This window comes from Chinchilla lanigera, unplaced genomic scaffold (genome assembly GCF_000276665.1).
Source record: "Chinchilla lanigera isolate Chin_1 unplaced genomic scaffold, ChiLan1.0 scaffold00016, whole genome shotgun sequence".
Lineage (NCBI taxonomy): Eukaryota > Metazoa > Chordata > Mammalia > Rodentia > Chinchillidae > Chinchilla > Chinchilla lanigera.
This window is the reverse complement of record NW_004955417.1, coordinates 7,720,804-7,738,052: the sequence shown is the minus strand read 5'-3', so window position 1 is coordinate 7,738,052 and position 17,249 is coordinate 7,720,804. Positions and strand designations below refer to the sequence as shown.

General features: G+C 37.2%; 1 protein-coding gene across 1 annotated transcript in view; it reads right to left on the bottom strand.

Annotated features, from left to right (window-relative positions):
- Positions 1-132: 132 nt before the first annotated feature.
- Necab1 (N-terminal EF-hand calcium binding protein 1) overlaps positions 133-17,249 on the bottom strand; it is a 164,060-nt gene continuing 146,943 nt past the window's right edge. Inside the window, exons 10-13 of the mRNA XM_005381766.2 lie at positions 14,296-14,408; positions 7,153-7,230; positions 5,679-5,770; positions 133-2,733 (exon numbers count right to left, since the gene is read on the bottom strand). Coding sequence (XP_005381823.1) covers positions 2,708-2,733; positions 5,679-5,770; positions 7,153-7,230; positions 14,296-14,408 — 309 coding nt within the window. The 3' untranslated portion in view covers positions 133-2,707. The remainder of the gene's footprint in view (positions 2,734-5,678; positions 5,771-7,152; positions 7,231-14,295; positions 14,409-17,249) is intronic.

Sequence of the window (17,249 nt, the reverse complement as noted above, 5' to 3'; positions counted from 1 at the left end):
ACACTGTCTTAGATTAATAATTACTAGAAGAGGTTGACATGAAAAATGGCAGTGAATGAAACTGAAGGTGAAAAATAGTTGCTATTTTTGACACTAATCAGACCATATCAACAGAAGTTGAGAAACTGCAAAATTTTTTCAACTTTTATTTACAAAAGAGGAAGAATCTAGGCATGTGCATATAATTGAGGTGCATTAAGTTTCAATTCTGTAATTTCTTATAACAAGAACATATGTAGATAAAGAAATTTGGGGTTCAAACTTTCAATTCCTAGAAATTTTATATAGTAACTCTCCTGCAAGTTTTAACTGTGGGTGTTACTGTTATAAAAATAGTTTTCTTTTCATTTAGTGTAAAAAAATTGCTAATATAAAGGTAAGTATAAATTCTCCCTATTTCTATTCTCTCAGATCCCTAGATCTATTGGCAAGGCATTCAAGACCATTGCTTGACAGAAAGTTTATTTTCATTGAATGTAAAATCCTAAAACAAGTACCTTTTTTTCTCATTATTTTATGGGCTTGTTATCCACATTCACCTTTTAATCCATGAAAGCTTTCCCATCTTTGCTCAATCCTTGTTTCCCAGAAAACAAGATGATTTTTTTAAATGGAGGGAAAACTTACTACCTATAAATTATTTTGTAAATTTTTTTATTAATATGGGATGTTTATACTTGGGGCTCAATTTTTCAATTATTTGCCCTACTATTTTTCTTTTTTACTATAGGTTCCAGTGTGTGTGTGTGTGTGTGTGTGTGTGTGTGTGTGTGTGTAAACACACATTCATAAGCACATACTCTCATAAACATACACAAAATGGGTATATAAGCACTGGGGTCAGAATTACCATAAATTAAATTGGTTTGCTTCATTATTTACCTGTTCTTAAGTTCATCTGAATCTAGCTTAAAAGCTATGATAGAACTTATTCCAATTTATAATCCAGAGAGCTTTTCAATTTAATACCATTATTGGGCAGATTCTTATTTTTAGTTATACTTTCAAGTTCCTTTGGAAACTGCCTTGTACCCAAAAGACTTGATATGCTTTTTAGAGTTGCATACTGAGATGGACCAACCAAAGATGTATTATGACTGATAAAAGTTGTACTTTTGAAACCACTTATAACTTTCCAGAAAGAGTTTATATGTTGAAAGTCCTGTAGGTTTCGAAGTCTTTTAATCCTTTCTTACTATGTGTTATTAGGGTGAGACTGCAAAGACTCTTACCTGCTTGCCTTTGTACATATGTATAGCTTGTTTGAATAATCATTGTACATCTCCATTAATGTTGTTCTCTGTATATATATTAAAAGTATTGAGCCAGGTATTGTTTCATAATGCTTATCATCTTCAGAATTGACCAAACACACACACACACACGCACACGCACACGCACATAGTTTGTGTCAAAATTTACTACTTATATCTAAAAGAAACTATGAAAACATTTAATTTTATTTAGCCTGATTGCAGAATGAAAGTATACAAAGGGATTAGTAAAAGTTAATATTCCATAAATTAGTTTGAAAACGTACTTTATATCAAATTTTACCTTTATAAAATAAAATTTGATTCATTTTCTTTTTTCCCAGAGTTTTCTAACAGTGAAAAAATAGAAAAATTTTACCTTACAGGGTTTTCCCCTGAAGACAGATGGTTTCAATGAAATTTGTACTAGAGAATAATATGGCAACAAATTTCTTTCTGTATTGTAAACTGTATTTTCATTAGCAGGAGTTATAACTAGTAAAACTTTATTAAAAACATTGAATTTCATTTATGTCCCTTATTTTATATATTTTATAAATACATAAAATATATAAGGAACATAGTTTTAGTCACTTCAGTGTGGATACTGGAAGTTAAGTGTCCTTTTCTCTAAAATTTTTTGCTTGTTTTATATTTCCTTTTTATTCACTTGGGTTAAAACTTATTTTTTAAATAATGTATTTTGAAATCATTGCTCAAAGTGCAAATGTATAGTCCTCATAGGGAATGTTAGTTGGATCTTGTATGCCATAAAATTTGAGCTAGATTCCCCTAAAATAAAGGTCTCTTATTTGCCTGATTAATGTTTAACTTACAGGGAATTGTAGCACAAATAAATGATTGTAATAGTGTTAATTACTATATCATACCCTAACCTGTCATAGAGTTGTGCTTTTGTGAAAAACCAGCTGGACAGAGATGGATACAGATAGGTTACAAACAAGGTTGTTTTATGTTCAAAAGAGAATAATCATAGGATTGCGTGTTTAGAGTATGCATTATTGAAGAACAAGCTTCATTCACAGAAGATTGGTTGCTAATATCACAAAACACTGATAGTGTTTACAATATCTGTCCTATGAAGTAATGCACTGAGTTTTTAGTTAAACATTTTTTTCTGTATCATAATTTCTTTTTCACTATTTTATTTCTATGTATACAGTTTTATCATATTAGAGTTTTGTTACTAAATGTTTCAGGTTGGTTACAATGTAATGAAGCATTTAGCATCAAATACTGAGAATAACGACCTTTGAAAACTAAGCTAAAATTCACACGCATAATAAACTTACAGAATATCTTTAAAAGAGTGCACTTAGAATGAATATATTAAACAAAAGTATAGAATAAACAACCACAGAAATTTTCTAATTGACACTTTAGATAAGAACACTTATTTTGCACTAGAAACTATAATGAAAATGTCTAGGAATCTAGTTGTTCAGAATCCACCATGAAGCTGCAAAGAGAAAAACATTTTTTGAGATACTGAAAACAACTTTCCGGACAAAGAAAATCCAAATTGTAAAGAGGCACTTGGCCCCACCTTTGGTCTGTATAATTATGTTTTAGTCACTGTTTCAAGACTATCTGAGACAAGATTGAATTCTTCCTACGTGATTGTTTTGTGTACCTTCTCTTTGGGCATGCTTTAGTTCAAGATTTTTGTTATTATGAATGGGGATTATCTTGGCAATGAAATTATAAACAACCTAATGATGAAATCATTTTGTTGTTTTAAGCTACCCACTACTGGCAGTAGTTAGGAAATATATATGTTACTTCTGTATAGAGATTTCAGGAAGATTGGGTTTAATCAAGAGGATGTGTTGTGAATAATATTTTCAGTGTATCTGTATTTTAACATTGAAAAAATTTCCCCATGAATATAAATATCCCAAATACAAACATGGTAGAGAAGTACAGTTGATGGGATTGATGAGTGGACAAATGGAAAGGACAAATGGAATGGAAAGGTATAAAACTTGCTTATAAAGCAGCTTAAGTAATTTGCAACAGGAACTTACTTTCTTGTGTATCTTTTTTTTTTTGTTATAAACACAGGTCTTTTTCTTATCCAAGGGGATATTCTACCACAAATGGAGTTCTCACCTCTTGTCTGGATGGCTAATGGGCCTGGGCTGCTATATCCCAGTATGCTTCATTTGACTGATTTTTTCAGATTTGAGAACTATAGGAATACATTTCAGTTTATATTTTTATATCTGGATGCAGTTTGGCTTAATTGCTTTATATATTTTTTTTTTGAGATGTAGCGTAGGTAAAGCAGTCTTATTACAAATCTTAATTTCTGAATTAAAAATAAAAACCTACCCATCCTGTGTTTCTAAATATGATAGCTGCTTTTTAAAAAGGTTTTTCATTTTAGGCCAAAATAATTTTTTTTTCCTTTTTAACTTTTACAGCCATATAACACAAAAATGCACAAAGCAGCTTAATGAGATGGTATTAGAAGTCATATGGGCATGTGACAGACATCAGTCTCATTTTCCTTTATCCTGTGTATGCAGGTTGAAGTGGTTATATGTGTATAATTTATACTCTAGGCCTTTTCTCCCTATTTAGAACAGTGTTAGCTGAGTAAAAACTTTCTTGAATAAATGAATGGAAGGCAATGTCAGACGTGTGTTTTTTAATAACTGCTAACTGCCCTCACCTACACCTTCCTTAAGCTATGGTAGCTTCTAATATAAACTGCATGAGTCAAATTGTGAACCTGGAGAAATTTCCGGCCATATTCATTGTTTTCTTACTTGAGGATTAAATTTGAGCTATCAGGCAGAGAAATTCTACCAGTCTACCATTTGGGCCAGGCAAACCTGTCCTCAACTAGAGCTCAGGCTCAAATCATAAGTCAACCACTTTGAAAGCTTTTACACTTGATCATCCTGTCCTCTCATATGGCTTTAATTTCAGAATTTACTTTCTCTTCCTCTATTTGTTCTCCAGTCCATCAATGTAAAATTTCCATCACTCTACTAAAGCTTTTTTTGATCAGCAATCTTGTCAAATCCAATTTTCAGTACCATTTTTAGTGCCCCCAAGGAGGGCTGTACCTTGCACTTCCCTCTTTGATACTCTCTGATGATTCGCCTTTAGCCACTTAACAGCTTACTCTGCACATCACTTGGGCTGATTCTTATATTGAATAAATTTGATCAAACTGTCATTTTCATATTTCCTGTTATAAAATTAATGAAAAATGCAATTTTGGGTCATTCTGTGTTTAAATAATTGTACTGATACCTGGTTGGTGGCCCTCAGTTTCCTTAATAAGGGAGGCTTTTGCATATCTACCAGCCTTTTATAGAAAGGCACCCAAGGTTTTCTCCTAGATATTTTATTCTTACCCACATATATTCTCCTTAAGCCCAGACCTGGTAGAGTCCCAAACTCTTTGGCCAGCTCCTCGTTCTGTGCTTTTCTTCCCTGGCTTTGCCTGGTTAATCTCCCCTCACTGTCAGCCTTTGTCCCTCCTGTCAGTTACTAATTAGAGCATGTCATCATTTGTCTCAAAATCTTCAGTGACTCCAGATTACTCTTCAAATGCCTTCATAATGACATTCTCAACCTTGAAGTTGAGACTTCATCCATAAAAACTGTTAGATTAACTGTTAGACTAGATGTATATTATTTTGAATGGCAACTATTTTATTCCTTGAGCTGTTTTTCCCTGCAAACATTTAGTGTGCAAGTATTCTTTTCAAACTGGACAGATGGAACTTTATATGTAGGGGCTGCATTTTTTACTTTGTACCCTTTTAGCTTCCATCATGGTGCTTATTTAGAAGTTCAGCTCGAATAGGCTGAGCACATCACTAACCTGGGGCCACGTGCATTTTAGTACTCTGTAAACATATGTATTTATTGGTAAATAAATGGGTAGAAGAACAAAAGAATTTTGGTTCTTATTACTTTAAACTCTGCCTAGGCCAGATTTTTTAGGCAATTTTATTTCAAAGCTCTCTTTCCTTTCTTATTTCCTCCAATTATAAATATTAGCAGCTATTATAAGAAAAATATGTCTAACAATTGTAATCAACATCAGTCATTTCAAATTGTATTCAATATACTAAATTCAATGTGGTAAAAGATTTAAAAATGTTTCAGAATACTACAGTTTAACTTGTACAAGTTCATTAAAATTTTCAGCGTGACCAGCAAAGTTTTAATGGTACATTTATCATAGCCAGGAATATAAACAGGGGCAACTAAGGATTTAACGCAAAAGAATAAATACCTCTTTTTCCTTTCCAAAACTTCAAATTAATAATGTATAAAGAAACAGTATCACTGATGTTTATGGGGAAAGAACATACTATTTTTTAAAAACAACAGGTAATATACAAACTCGCAGAAGCACTGTGAACCCAGAATAATTACCAGGAACTAGCATAGTAGATGTGAGCTCTGGAGTTTCCAAGAAATCCACGTTACTTCTTTGGAATGTCTTGCTATAATTCATCTGAAGGTGGCTGTATAAATGATTACAAGTTAAGGTTATACATTTTTACTTACAACCTAAGTAGGGTACAGCAGAAATTAAATCAAAATGGCAAGGTTTTGGTTGATCTGTATTCTTTGGTTGCCTGCATAGAGACTTGCTTTAATGGTTATCTATCTTTAAAAAAGACTCAAGGATAACTTAGTAATGGTCATCAGAAATTAAGAAAAAAATCTTTTAAGATAGGAATACTAATTCTACACAGGATAATAGAAGGTAGACTTTAATTTCAGCAAGAAATGATGAAAATAGGACAGCCAAGAAAAGGGACTGTACATTTTCCATTCCTTTAGAATAAAATGAAATAGAAATCATCTATCTTAAGATGTGGGCCTAGAAGCATAAGGTTGATCAGATGTCTTCAAGGCTCTAGTCTATGCCTGTGGTACAGTTGGGGTCAGTTTGCCTTTATCTTTACACAAAGTGCCCCCTGTCACTTTTGGTGCTGGAAATTGAACTTGGGGATTGAATTTGGGTCCTCAAGACCCTGGGCAAGTGTCCTAGCACTGAGCTGTGCTCCTCAGGCCCTCCAAGTACCTTTTAGAAGCTACGAAATGAAATTTGAAAGTAAAATGTGTATCAAATAAGTTACAGGTGTTCTGTTAGCTCTCATTGTCATATTTTATACCCCCAAACATTGATTTATTGGAAAGCTATATTTTCTGTATTATTTAAAACCATCTGGAATGTTGTATAATCTTAGCAAAATTTTTCTTCCTCCCATTTTTTCACTTATAAATTTGTTAGTTATTAATCATTTTTTAAATTTTATAATTGACTTGTTTTATTTTTGCCAAATAATGTCTTGAATTTTGCCTTTATTTATAGTGTTTAAAGACGTGGGAAAGTTATGAGTATCTTAGCCATTATATATAGTTTTACTCTAAAAATAATAACCGCTATGCTTATAAAGCTCTATATCCTCACCACATTCAAGTTCTTTAGATACGCATGACCTGTATCTAATTCTATTTGTTTGAAAGCATCAGTAAAATACTCTTAACTCAAAGTAGATCAGTACCCAAGGTATTTGTGCTTCAAGGGGGAAGTGATTTCTAATCCATGAAATAAATTCTTAAAGATGTGAGATTCAGCAGCCAGGCATGGTGGTGCGTGCCTGTAAGCTCAAGACTTGGGAGGCTGAAGCAGGAAGTTAGGCACAAGTTTGAGGCCAGCCTGAACAAGAGTGAGACTCTGCCTCAAAAATGTGAGATTTAGAGTGATGGGCAAGACATGTTTTAAGGTGAAGTGAACAAAATGGAACGTTTCCTACGAATCTGAAAAAGTTCATCATCTATATTGCCTGCCCCTTTCCTGGTTTCACAAAACAAATCGGCATTGCTCATAACGTACCTATTCCACACACTGCTGTTCTCCCAGAACTCATAAATTATGTAGCGAGGTTCATTTGAAAGCTTCTGTATTGAAATACTGAAATGCAAAAGAAAAGGCCTGGTGAGCCCCTGGAAATTAAAGAAGCAACTAGCAACTTCTTCACTTGTGATGTGAGGTTTATACTTGCTCACATAGGAAACAACCTAAGTTGCTGCAGAAAATCAAATAGGCTTGTCAGGAATTGATTAGTTCAATGTCTGTGTGTTTGGCATAAATTTTGTTTTGTTTTCTGGTTTGGCATCATGCAGTCTGTGCGTACTCTAGATGTCACAAATACAACTTCCATAAATTTTACTCATTTGTTTGATTTATTGAAAATATCATAACAGAGTTCCTAAAAATGAGAGTCTGCACACTTGCCCTTGTTCTCAGATGCAGCTCCATGGACTGGTCCTGTCAACCACTGCAGCTCACGTCAAGTTCCCGACCTTTCTCCATTTGCGCAGGGCAGCTTGTCCGGTGCTCTGCTCTATGCCTTCTGGGCCACGTGGATCATACTGCTGCTTTGCAAACTGACTCCTAGTATGCTGGTGCATAGTGGTCCTCTTTCTCTTTCATACACACACACACGAACACACACATCTGACACAACTTTGGGTCAAATTTGAGAGTTCAAATCCTGGCAGTAATTACTGTTTGTAAAAGTTCCTCTGCCAATTTGAGGAAGACAGGTTTGTCCCTTCTAGTTTTTTGATTATGCTGAGGTACCTAAAAGCCTATATTTTGGAGGCACGAGGAGAGGAGACTGGCCCAAAGTACAAGCTGAGGTGAAGTTTGTGGACTTAAAGTTTGTAGCAGTGGAGCCCTTAGAGGATTTCGAACAGGGAAAGTACCATGGCTGGAGCTGGGTTTTAAAGGACCCTGCTGAGGACTGCATGGGGAATGAGCAGAGAACAGGCACACAGAGCAGACAGGAGAAGTAGGCAGGCAGCGAGTAGCTTAGGTGGGAGATGATGAAAGTCCAAGTCCATGTTGAAGCAAAGGGGCAGGGGGGCATAAACTTAGGGAAGCCTGGGAGATAAAGGTGCCTTAACAACTTAATTCTGAAAGGACAGCTTTTCAGCCAACTGTTCAGTAATATATTCAGATTAGAAAGGGAAGTAAAAGGTTAAAAAAAACCCAGGATTTTGAGTTAACAGACAATAAAGATTTTACTGTTAAAATACTGTAGTGGACTAATGTAGATTTGGAATTTACCTTAGTGTGACCAGCAGGTGGCAGTAACCATCCACAGGAATTTTAATACGTTTTTGTTTAGTTCTTTGTAGTTTGATGTTTTTCATAGTTGTTTATCTAATTTGGTTCATTAAGGCATGATGTAGCAAGTATTATTATTCAACTTTTACTTTTTCTTAACATCATAAGAATTGACTGCAAAGTCGACTTTGGATGATCTCATCCCAAAGAGTTCATGGATGAGCTTTTTGATGGATTCCTTAAAATCTCAGAAATGATCAGCTAATTACTGTGCATATCTACTTTCTCCAGGGAACAAAATCCACATCTCTCAGCACAGTCTCAAACGAACCTGTAATTTCCAAAGGTAACCAAACAGTGTAATGGTCAAATTTTGGTCCATGTGCGGTTGTTTTAGGATAAAATTTAAAATACTCAGCCTAGCATTTTAAGGTCTTCATCACGTGCTTCCTGCAAACTAATTAATTTATGTTACATTAAATACCCACTACTATATGTCTCGATCTTTCATTTTCCCGAGTAGCTGAAAGTCTATGAGAAATTCACAACATTTTAGCATTATATTCAAACTTCTGAAGGATTAAAGAGGATATTATGGTGGCATATGGTGGTAGTTTAAAGACTGACCCAACAGAACTGTTATTTGCTACTTAGTAGCTGTATCACTGTGTGTCACTATGGGCCCCTTACTCTCCTTCAGCTTCCTGGTCTGTGGAATGGTGGGGGCTAGTGCAATGAAAATTGGACAGGACTCTTTCTTCCTTTTGGCTTCTGCCTTTCCCTGTGTGTGCCCTGCCTTAATTAGTGAGGCTTACCTTTTTGTGAAGAAAGGGCACAAAAGGAGGGACAGTCCTCACATTTTTCACACTAAACTCTGACCACCACTTATTTTACCTGTATAAATACTGATTTCTGATTAATGATTCAATAGCCCCTCCCCTTAGTTTTATTTATTTTTTTATTTTTTTTATGAGCTGGGGTTGACTAGTTCAGTCTGGCCTCAAACTCAAGGTGATCCTCTTGCCTCAGCCTCCTGAGTGCCAGGATGACAGACGTGTGCCACCGTACTCAGCAATTCTTAAGGAAGTGTGAGGGTTCTTTCTTACAATATAATCCACGTTTATGTTCCCTAGGCCCTTGACATGAAGTTTTGAACACATTCAAGTTCTAGAATTTCAGAGCTGAGAGTGATTTCAGAAATCATTTTAATAGCTGTGAAATTTTAGGCCAAGACATAACTTTAAATAGCTTAGTACCTTCATTCATCAGCATCTTACTTCCACAATTAAATTCTAAGTTTTTTGAAAGCAAAAACTATTCCTTCTCCTGTCAGTTACGGTTCGGAAAACACACTGTATATAACACATTTATTCAGTTAGCTCCTTTTGCCAAATGGATAAAGAAGCCTTCATGATAACAAAATAAGTTTAAAAAGAAGCATCAGGGGCTGGGGATTTAGCTCAGCGGCAAAAGCGCCTGCCTGGCAAGCGCAAAGTCATGAGTTCGGTTCCCGGTACCGGAGAAAAACCAAAAAAAAAAAAAAAAAAAAAAAAAAAAAAAAAAAAAAAAATCTCAAAAAAGAAGCATCAGTCATGGAAAATATATACTAAGTATTAGGGATAGCCCTGGTCTGAAAGTACATGTTGTCCAAACTTCTTGCATTGACGCCCAACCCCCAAGGTGATGGTGTAAAGAGGTGGACCGTCTATGAGGAAGAGCTCCTCAACAGACATTGAAGCTGCTGGTGCCTTGATCTTGGATTTTCCAGTCTCCAAAACTGGAAGCAGTACATTTTTAATATTTATAAATTACTGTAAATAGTAAATTTGTTATTTGTAGAAAGAAATCTAGTATGAAATTGTGTGTGTGTGTGTGTGTGTGTGTGTGTGACACATTGGTCTACACAAATGATGAACAACATAGTGAGACTCTGTCTCAAAAATGTGAGATTTAGAGTGGTGGGCAAGACATGTTTTAAGGTGAAGCAAACAAAATGGAACGTTTCCTACGAATCTGAAAAAATTCATCATCTATATTGCCTGCCCCTTTCCTGGTTTCACAAAACAAATCACTTTTCACAAAACAAATTAAGTTTTTCACTAAACTTTTTAAAAAAAATTCTCAAAATTCTGAATCTTGGCTTGGCATGGTGGCACATGCTTGTAATCCCAGCACTCTGGGAGGTAGACACAGGCAGTCACAAGTTTGAGCCCAGCATGGAAAACTTTGCAATTTACGGAAACCGTATCTCAAAATTATAAAAAAATGAAAACGTGATGATATATATGAAAGTGATATTATATATATTCATATAAATGCAAAGGCCCGGGGTTCAATCCCCCATACTGGAAAAAAATTCTGAGTCTTCTAATCAAATCACTTACAAGGTAAAAACTTTTGTAATTTAGTGCTTCAATTTAAGAAAGCAAGGCTGTCTTGAAATTGGGACAAGAAGAATTTTATTCATTCTACCCCTGGTTAACCACAGAAAGTCCAGGAATTTCTGCTTTAAGGATGACCAAATACTGACAGGAAGGATTTGATATGGGTTTTGGAGTCAGATAAATGTAAGCAAGTTGTGTAACCCACTCAAACCTGTTTCCTTCTAAACTAGACATAATTTACACCTCTGCCAGTGGTTGGAAAGACTAAGAAAATGGATGCAAAATAGATTTTGTAAATCCTCAACAGTTACTATTTTATATTATGGCAGAATTCTGTGTCTAATCACGGTGATGCAAAGCTAGCCAAAAGTCTGACAATTCCCAGAGCTTTATTCTATGAGCAAAGGACAAGGTGATTATGCTGGGTGTGTCAAAGGCATTTGACATTTGGCCATTCATCCACTGATTCTGGTAGAGAATTGCATTTGATTAATTGGTACATCTGAAAAATTGAATTTAGATGCAGTGGCATTACATCTATTCCACATAGATCCCATCTGTGTGTGGTGATTCTCTAATGCTCGTTCCACGTGATAAACTCTACATTCCATAACAGAAACTAGCTGGAGACTCAGCAATCAGATGTGAACGAAGAACCATTAAGAAACAAACCAGTCTTGGAAAGAAAAGGAGAGGCTGAGCGAGTCTATTTATCTTACAGCAAAGGACTCTCTCCTTCCCTCCGCTTCACAGCAACAGCAGGAGCTGACCAAGCAATTCACAGACATGGGCGGACGGAGGTTGCAGCAGACAGCACAAATCTATCTCCTCTCTTCCTCTCCAACAGCCTGTTTCCTTCCCTCTGGGGCTGTGCTAGTGCTTCAGAGCGTGTTCCCCATACACACGAGAGCGGAGCTTGTGAACCTTGAAAAGTACACTTTTGTGTTCTTTTTATACATATAAAACCTCTCATCAGCCCTGAAACGGACTTCATCTTTATGTCCTCACTAACCATGAAAGAGTTTACTTCTTTCTGCAGTTTACACTGTGAAAGGTATAAATAAGCTTCGTTTGCATCTGCCAACTATTCAATTTTGTTTTTAAATGAGTGGACTTTAAAAAACTCCATATATTCTTGCTCTGGTAAATCCCTCTTGATTTACTTAAATAAAAGAACTACAATGGGCGTTTAATGTGTGCCCTTCTGAGCTGATGGGAAGTGGAACAAGGACAATGGCAGCACAGCAATTCCTGTGTTCCTAGCACAAAGGCGCCATTGAGAAGATGTGCCCTGCAAATGGTGCTGAGCAAATGCTCATACTCTAGAGAGGAAGTCGACCAGGGAGCCCTCGTACATGCGGCAGTGGCCCTGGCTCATGTTTCATGTTCTCCCGTGGATGGGAGGCTTCCAGCCTCTTAGCTGGAGTAATGTACTGCTGTAGTCTGAATAAAATATAATTAGTCACTGAAAAGAGCAAAGCGCTCAGAGACAAAGTATGTGTTTCTATGCACACACAGATGCACACCAACACAAATGCACATCTGTTAGAGAGCTTTCCGGAAGCAACATTTGAAGATCATTAGGAAATGCAGTTGAAACAGCCTCACAAAATAAGGGTAGATTTGGTTGTGACATAGTCAGAATCCACTGTAGGGACAGGGAAGGCCAGGCTTCTGGGGCCTTTGCTTGTTGCTTATCAGAAGTGTAATTTATGTTTTTGTTTTGTTTTTTTCCTAAGGCAGTCCGGAACTTACAAGCAGTTTTTGCTAAAAAATGTGATCTTTCACTTGGGCCTCCAGATGCCCAATATGTAATTAAAAGCAGAGCAAAGAGTGATCTTCATTTTGCATCCTTTGTTAACTTAAAACTTTGGGTCAAATCCCTTCCTGGCTGGGTGTGCAGGTTTGTTAATCATTTTAGAAGTGTCTGTTTAAAGGTTGGCAAATCAAAGTTGATCAGCACTGAGGTTGTGTAATACTGTCTTCCTTGAAGACTTGAGAACTCCATGCTAAGGGATCTACAGGAACATTTAGTTCACCTCAGAAGCCTCCAGCCAGTGTTCTAACCGTGTGATTCCCTGGTTTCCAGGAAAAGCAGAGCCCTACATGACTGAAACCACCACAGAGAAGACGACCAGTTCACAGGAACACAAGCACCCCCCAAGCCAAGCAAATATCAGAGCTATAAAACCAGACTGAGAATGATCAAATGGACCCCAGTCCATCTCAGCTAATCCTTAGAAACTGCCTTCCCACTTTAGGGCCAGTCTGATCCCCTTCATCCAAGTGTGCTCCCTCTAGATGCTGAAGCCAGAGTTCTTTTATTTAGTTTTTCTAATTCTCTTTTGTTAAGGGCTTCTCTGACTTTTCTCAGTTACTCAAGGTAAAGGTACCATCTTATTATTTAATTTTTTTGGATATAGGATCTCCCTATGTAGTTTAGGCTGGCTTTGAACTATGTTGCCCAGACCGGCCTTGAACTTAAGATAATCCTCCTGCTTCAGCCTCCTGAAAGCTGAAATTTCATGTGTGCACCACCATGCCCAGCCTTACTTTCTAATTAAAGCTTTTTCCTGCCAATTTGTGCTTTAGTTTTAATTTCGATATCTACTAAAGCAAGGATCTATGCTGACCAGTAACAGTTCTGAAAATTTTTTGAATGCAGGTGAATGTGGGGTGGGATTCTGGAATTGACAGCGACTTGTAGCTGGGTACGTATTTCTCAAAGGGAGAGTGTCCAGCTCTAAAGCACAGTAAGAGTGAGCAGATTATGCTGGATCACCCCTAGCTGTACATGAGGAAGAGTGTTTAGTTAAGGGGAACAAATAGTAACAATAACACGGATTCTGGGGTCTGCCGGCAGCAAGAATATAGGGTCACGATAAACATCTAGCATTTGGTAAGATAATCACTAGAGTCACTGCAGGGTCTTGGTTAAGGCAATTCTTCAGTTATTTCTGGGAAGTTATTCTAATAGCTGTTTATTAGAGAGGTTGGAGTGAAAAAAACTTCATGAGAGGTGTAGTATGTTTTTATAGCCTCAGATAATAGAAGCCTGAGCTAAGTGGTGCCCATGGAAAGAGGAAAGAGTTACTGTTGCTTTTATCAAATAAGATCTGAAATTACGGCTTTAGAGACCTCTGGCAATTTCATAACGGGAGAATGGTCATCAGGCCATGAGATATACCGCCATCAAGGCTGGATGGAGTGAAGGTCTCACCTCATCTCTAGACATGATTTTAAGTGAATGCTTGTTACCTGGATGCCAAAGGGGGAATTTCAATCTACCTGAAACTTCTTTTATGCAAATTGTTCTTCTCCATTCATGTTTCCTGGGGTCTCTACATCACCTTAAGATCCAAGGATCAGACAACAAACACCCAAACTCTGCAAAGGGGGCTCACCCGAGGACTACATTCCTCAGCATAATTTAACTTGAGGATTCTCAAATTTCTATCTTCCTGACCCACCCTCATCTAAAGCGGGACGAGAAGGGCTGGACCCAGCCAGAAGCACTTACCGTAAGCACCCACTCTGGGCAGAAGCGCTCTCCACATAGTGCTTAAGAGCCAGCTGGAATTCTTCCAGATCCTCTTCTATAACAGACATCTGACGCTGCACCAGCATGATGTGCTGTCGAGGAAAGGGCAGGGTGACAGCTTTGGCTGTTAAGGAGCTTCATTTAAAGTGACCCTCACTGCCCATTCCGACCCTCTTCACAAGCAAGCAGCTGCCATCCAAAAATGTGACCAATGAAGGCCATGACTGTTCCAAACATAAAATTATAGAAAGCCTTTTAACATAGGTGGGGTATTTTTCTTGGCTCTAATACAGCAACTAAAAAGAAAGTGTCTTTTATGCATTTCCCTTTTAAAAGCAGTGATTCAATTAGAATCACTGGAAGGTTTTAACATTACATTTATATCAGGATCTCTGGGAGTGGGGCCCAGGCATGGGTATTTTTAAACACCTCTCTGTGTGTCTCTAATAAGCAACAAAGCTGAGATCACTGTTCTAGAGTCACTTTTGTATATGGCACAGCTTGAGCTCCTTGGATATTTTGTGATATGATACATATTATGACAATCATTACAAAGAGCAAATTTTGAAAAATATGTGATCACTGATGCCTTTCAAATTGTGCACCAGTGATTACAGGTTCTCAAATATATCACCTCTTTACAGTAGGCTGTGTTCAAAACACCATGGCATTGAGCAAAGTCCTTGTTTAATGGATCACATTGTGTTGGATGCCAATTGCTTCATTTAACAAATCTTATTACTAGCAAAGCAACTGTAGTTTGAAGAGTTCCCTAAAAAATCTCTCTGTGGGTTTCTCATGGAATCTTATATATCAACATCAGTCTTTTCCTCTTTTTTGAGGATTAGGAGAAAAATTATAAAAGTGAAAATAAATGTAAGAATTTAATGTCAGCCACAAAAGTGCAAAATCCAACAAAACACAAAAATAATCTAGAATATAAAGAAAATGACTTTCAAAAGCTACCAGCCGGACAGCCTAAGAACTAGAATGAAACCTGTAGTCTACTATCTCCTGTTTCAGTTTACTTTGTAACAAGTAAATATTGGGTCCTGGATTCTGGGTATGTAGTGATGGCTCAAGATAAAATTCCTGTCCTTACAGGGCCTAGGAAAACAAGGAACAAACCTAGAGAACTCTGTCTAGGAAACGACATTAGACGTGGTCACTGGCACATGAAACTGACTCTATGTAAATTGGCCAGAGGGCTACCAAATTGTGGGGGGAGCCACATGCCAAAGAAATCTTGGTATTAGTCTTAAAATTCCTTGACTATTTAGACCTTAAAATTATATTTGGACCCACAAATACATATGAGCAGGAAGTAGGCTATGGATATTTCAAGTCCTCCCACCACTTGAAGCAGGTAACATTCTCCAACGGGCTGTTTCAGATGGTCATAGAGAGCAGTGGGCCAAGAAGAACCTTTTAAAAGAACAAGAGGCAGCAGAAATCTTTCCAGAATAGAGATGTAGAGTCAAAGACCACGATTTCTTAACTGCAACCTTCCCAGGATTAATTTATCATTGTGGTGAATGCTGTGCATTGCCCATTTACCCCTTTTCTGAATGGGATTTTTTGGGGGGCATTTATCCCCACCCAATTTTATCGCTGTATGTTCTCTTTCTCATTCTCTCTCCCCTTTTCCCTTACTCCCCTGCTCTTCCTCCTCCTTCCTCTGCCTCCTTTCTCCTTCCTTCTTCCTGTCTCTGTTTCTGTCTCAACCTCAGAAGACTGTATCCTCACCTTACAGTCAAGACAGTTTTATCCAGAGATTTTAGATTGTAAAAGCAGTAGCTAGGAAACTGTAGATGGTCTCCTTTGTGAAGGGATCTATATGGGTGTGTTCTATATGTAGAAGGAAGGATGCAAATGAATATTTGAAGATTATGGGATGGATGGTACTAATTCTAAGGTGCTTGTTTCCTCTTCTTTCTAGGTGCATTGCTAGACCTTGTATTGCAGCCTCCCTTGCAGTTAGGTTAATCCGTTGATGAGTTCTTGCCAACAGATAAGACATACCATGTGTCAGTTTTGAACCAAGACTTAAGAATATGAGTCCCCTCCACATTCTTTTCTCCTTTTCTGTTGGCAGGATGAAATCCTATCTTAGGGAGGGGAGAGCTACGGATGAAAGGGCCATGGGTTCCTAAATCATTGTGTAGAATGTTAACTGGACTAGGAGTGAAGTTTTTTTGTATCGGAACCATTCTCCATTTGGGCCCATTTGTCCCCATAGTCTAGCCACTTGGATGAGTTCAACAAATTATTTGATCTTGCTTTTATATCCTCTCCAGATCATAAATCTGGAATCAGAATATTCAAGGCTGTAATTGTCTTCTAAGTTTCTGTAGTGAACAATTAACATCCACATGACTCTCCTAGGAATCTGTTTTTTATATTCATAACTAACTAGAGTTAAAGATCATCTCTTGCAACATGATGGTGGACATGTCTTTTTCCTAGAAATCTGCAAGGAATTTTTCATTGGGCATTTGTGATGAACAGTCATTCAGAGATTTTCATGGCCTTCCTAATGAGATATTTAAATATATCCACCTACTCCACCATAATTCTTTTAAGCTGAAGGCAATTCTTATGTGATCCATTAGAACAGACTGGTGAAAACAGCAAGAATCCTCCACTATTGTCTGAACCCATGTTCTATGAAATATCACTTTCCGCTCCTCCCACTGAGACATGGGTTCTCTTTCCCTCCCTGTAGATCTGGGCTGGCCTTCTAATTTGCTTTAGCTGCCAGCGTGTGGCAGAACTGATGGATACAAGTTTCTTAGGGCCCAGGAAGCTTATTAGTTTCTACTTGTTCTCTTGAGTCCCCAGGATTGTCAGGTAAACAAGGTCTGCTAGAGCAAGAGTCAACAAACTTTCTTTGTTCATGACTATGGAGGAACAAGAAAACAGCCTGCTGCTAG